The 2,836-nt window shown below is 60.8% G+C and overlaps 1 protein-coding gene across 1 annotated transcript; it reads left to right on the plus strand.

Moving 5' to 3' along the window:
• Window positions 1-1,703: 1,703 nt before the first annotated feature.
• On the plus strand, window positions 1,704-2,440 carry LOC122897538 (melanoma-associated antigen 10-like). The gene is given in 2 exon segments (XM_044235789.1): window positions 1,704-2,382; window positions 2,385-2,440. Coding segments are annotated over 2 exon segments (735 nt in total).
• Window positions 2,441-2,836: the final 396 nt, after the last annotated feature.

The following is a 2,836-nucleotide window of genomic DNA, read 5'->3' on the forward strand; positions in this document are numbered from 1 at the left end:
GGGGCACATGGCCTCTATCTCAGGTTGGGGGCTGGGTGGAAGGGCAGGCCCTGGCCAGAAGGAGGATTAGCCTCCCGGGAGCCTGAGGGCATCCCCGTCCCAGGACAGAGGGGTCGGTCCCCACTGCCAGCCCTTTGGGATCTTGCTGGAAGCTGACGGTGGGGGACGGACCCTCGGACATGGACGTGGTGGCTCCTCACTGTCCTCTGGGAAATCTCAGGGAGGCGAGGGCCATGCTGGGAGAGGTCGAAGTCAGGTCATCTGAGGAAGCCCACCTGGGAGACATACAGGAGGCCCTGGTCCTGGCAAGAGCCAATGTGGGGACCCCCGAGGCAGGAGCGAGGGCTCCCACCCACCCCTTGGGACGAGGAGGGGGTGGCCCAGAAATCTGGCCAGCTCTACCTGACCGCCCTGAGAACCCGGGCTGGGTCTGTCGGGCTGAGCCCCTCTTCATCCCCAGATCCCTGGACTCTGGGAGGGGAGGTCCTGTGTCTGAGGGTCTGGACTGGGGTCAGTGGAAGAGGCAGGGGCCCTGGTCCTGGCCCTAGCAGGAGGTGGAGGTGAGAAATGAGGAGATGCCTCCCACAGCAGGATCCCTAGGGCTCAGGCCTGCCCTCACACTTCTGTCAGCCATGGGGAGATGGGGGACTGGTAGGCCAAGTGATGTCTCCTGAATTTTCCTTCTGGTTTCTCCCAGAGATGAGGCCTCGGCCCCAAAACAGTGTCCTCAGGTCGACAGAGTAATTTTCCCAGGTCGCTTGTGGAGACAGAGTATAGACGGAGAGGTATACCTATCCCAGCACAGATGGAACCACAAGCTTGGCCATCCTTGGAGATCCATGACGAGCCCTGTAGACCTTGGCAGGCGTGGCTAGATGTGGGCCCTCTCGCTTACCTTCGGTGGAGTCTCAGGGCTGCGTGGTCTTGCTGGGTCCCTTTGGGTTCAGGCCTGCAGGGTGTGAGGGGGGCAGGCCCCACCAAGGGAAAGAGCAGTCCCCTGAGAGGCCAAGGAGGGGACCACCCAGCCTTCCTGGCAGCAACTTCACAGAGTCCGACCCAGCCGTCCCGTGTGCACTGGGGGCCCAGGGCCATGCTCGCAGTCTGCACTCTGAGGTTCCTCCTTTTCTCCTCCAGGGGCTTCAAGAACTAGAAGTTGAGTCCTCGGTGTGAGGCAAGAGTCCCTGAGGTCACAGAGCAGAAGAGGAGAAGGTGAGGGCCAGCTGTTGAGGTAAGGTACATGCTCCGAGCATGGAACCAGGGGCTCGCCCATCCCAACACAGAGGGAACCCCTTGGCACCCAAGCCGACACAGCCCACTGTCAGCTCTGGGACGCCAGGCCTCTGTTGGCTGGGCTGCACCCTGAGAGGCCATCCCACATCTCTTTTCAGGTTCAGCCCAACACGAACGCCATGCCCCTGGGTCAGAAGAGTGAGCTCTGGAAGCTGGAGGAAGACCCGGGAGAGGCCCAGGGCCTGGTGAATGCACAGCTGTCTGGGGCTGAAGAGGAGGGGGTCCAGTCTCCTTCCTCCTCTTCCTCCTCTTCCTCTTCCTCCTCTTCCTCCTCTAATACTAGTACTTCCTTCTCTTCTTCCCCTTCCTCCTCCTGCTCTGCCCTGTTCCTGATTCCGGTGCACAACAGGTCTGCCGCTGGATCCCTGAGTCCTCCTCAGAGCCTTCAGCATGCCTGCCCCTCCCCCACTGCCATGGCAACCACTGCCGGAAACCAGCCCTACCAGGGCTCCAGCAGCTCAGATGAGGGGGCATTGAGCACCTGGGAGGAGCTGGAAGTCACTCAGCCCTTTCTCCAGGAGAAACTCCGCATGAAAGTGGCTGACCTGGTGGAGTTCCTGCTCCTTAAGTTTCGCACCAAGCAGCCAACCAGCCAGGCAGAGATGCTGGAGATAGTCAGCAAGGATTACCACGATTACTTCCCAGTGATCTTGGGCCAGGCGTCCGAGTGCATGCAGCTGGTCTTTGGCGTGGATGTGAAGGAAGTGGACCCCATCGAGCACTTCTACGTCCTGGTCACCGTTCTGGGCCTCACCTGCGATGCGATGCTGAGCGGTGAGCAGGGCCCGCCCAAGACCGGCCTCCTGGTGGTGCTCCTGGGGGTGATCCTCCTGGAGGGCGACCGTGCCCCCGAGGAGGTGGTGTGGGAAGCGCTGGGGGTCATGGGGGTGTATGCCGGCGAGGAGCACATCATTTACGGGGAGCCCCGGGAGCTCCTGACCAACGTCTGGGTGCAGGAAGGGTACCTGGAGTACCGGCAGGTGCCCGGCTGTGACCCTGCCCGCTACGAGTTCCTGTGGGGTCCCAGGGCCCACGCGGAAACCAGCAGGTTGCAGGTGCTGGAGTATTTGCTGCGGGTCAATCGTGGGCTGCCGGTTTCCTCATGGCCCCGTCTGAAGAGGCTGTGAGAGATGAAGAAGAGGGTGCCTGAGCCCTGGAGGTGGCTGTGGTGCAGTCCCGGCTCTGGCAGGGTCGGCAGCTTGTCCTGCGGGGTGCCGGGCACGAAGTGAGGCCGTTTCTTGGTTCTTCCCTGTGTGTGCGTGTGTGTGTGTGTGTGTGTGTGTGTGTAGAGGGAGAGCACCCTGTACATTCAAAGCAGGGCAGAGCCCGGGCGGGTTGGGAGAAGAAAGGAGGGGGAGGAGCCTCTCTGGAGGCCACCCTCTACAGTGACTTCACAATCCAGAGCTTGGTTTTCTTGAGGAAGTTCTGAAATGTTATTCCTTAGAATGGAAGGTTCAACCAGCTTCAGCGGCTAAGTGTGTGAGTGACACCCACCCCACAACATTTGTAATTACCCAGTTCAAGATTTAAGAGTTTTGTTATGTCC

This window comes from Neovison vison, chromosome X (genome assembly GCF_020171115.1).
Source record: "Neovison vison isolate M4711 chromosome X, ASM_NN_V1, whole genome shotgun sequence".
Taxonomy (NCBI): Eukaryota; Metazoa; Chordata; class Mammalia; order Carnivora; family Mustelidae; genus Neogale; species Neogale vison.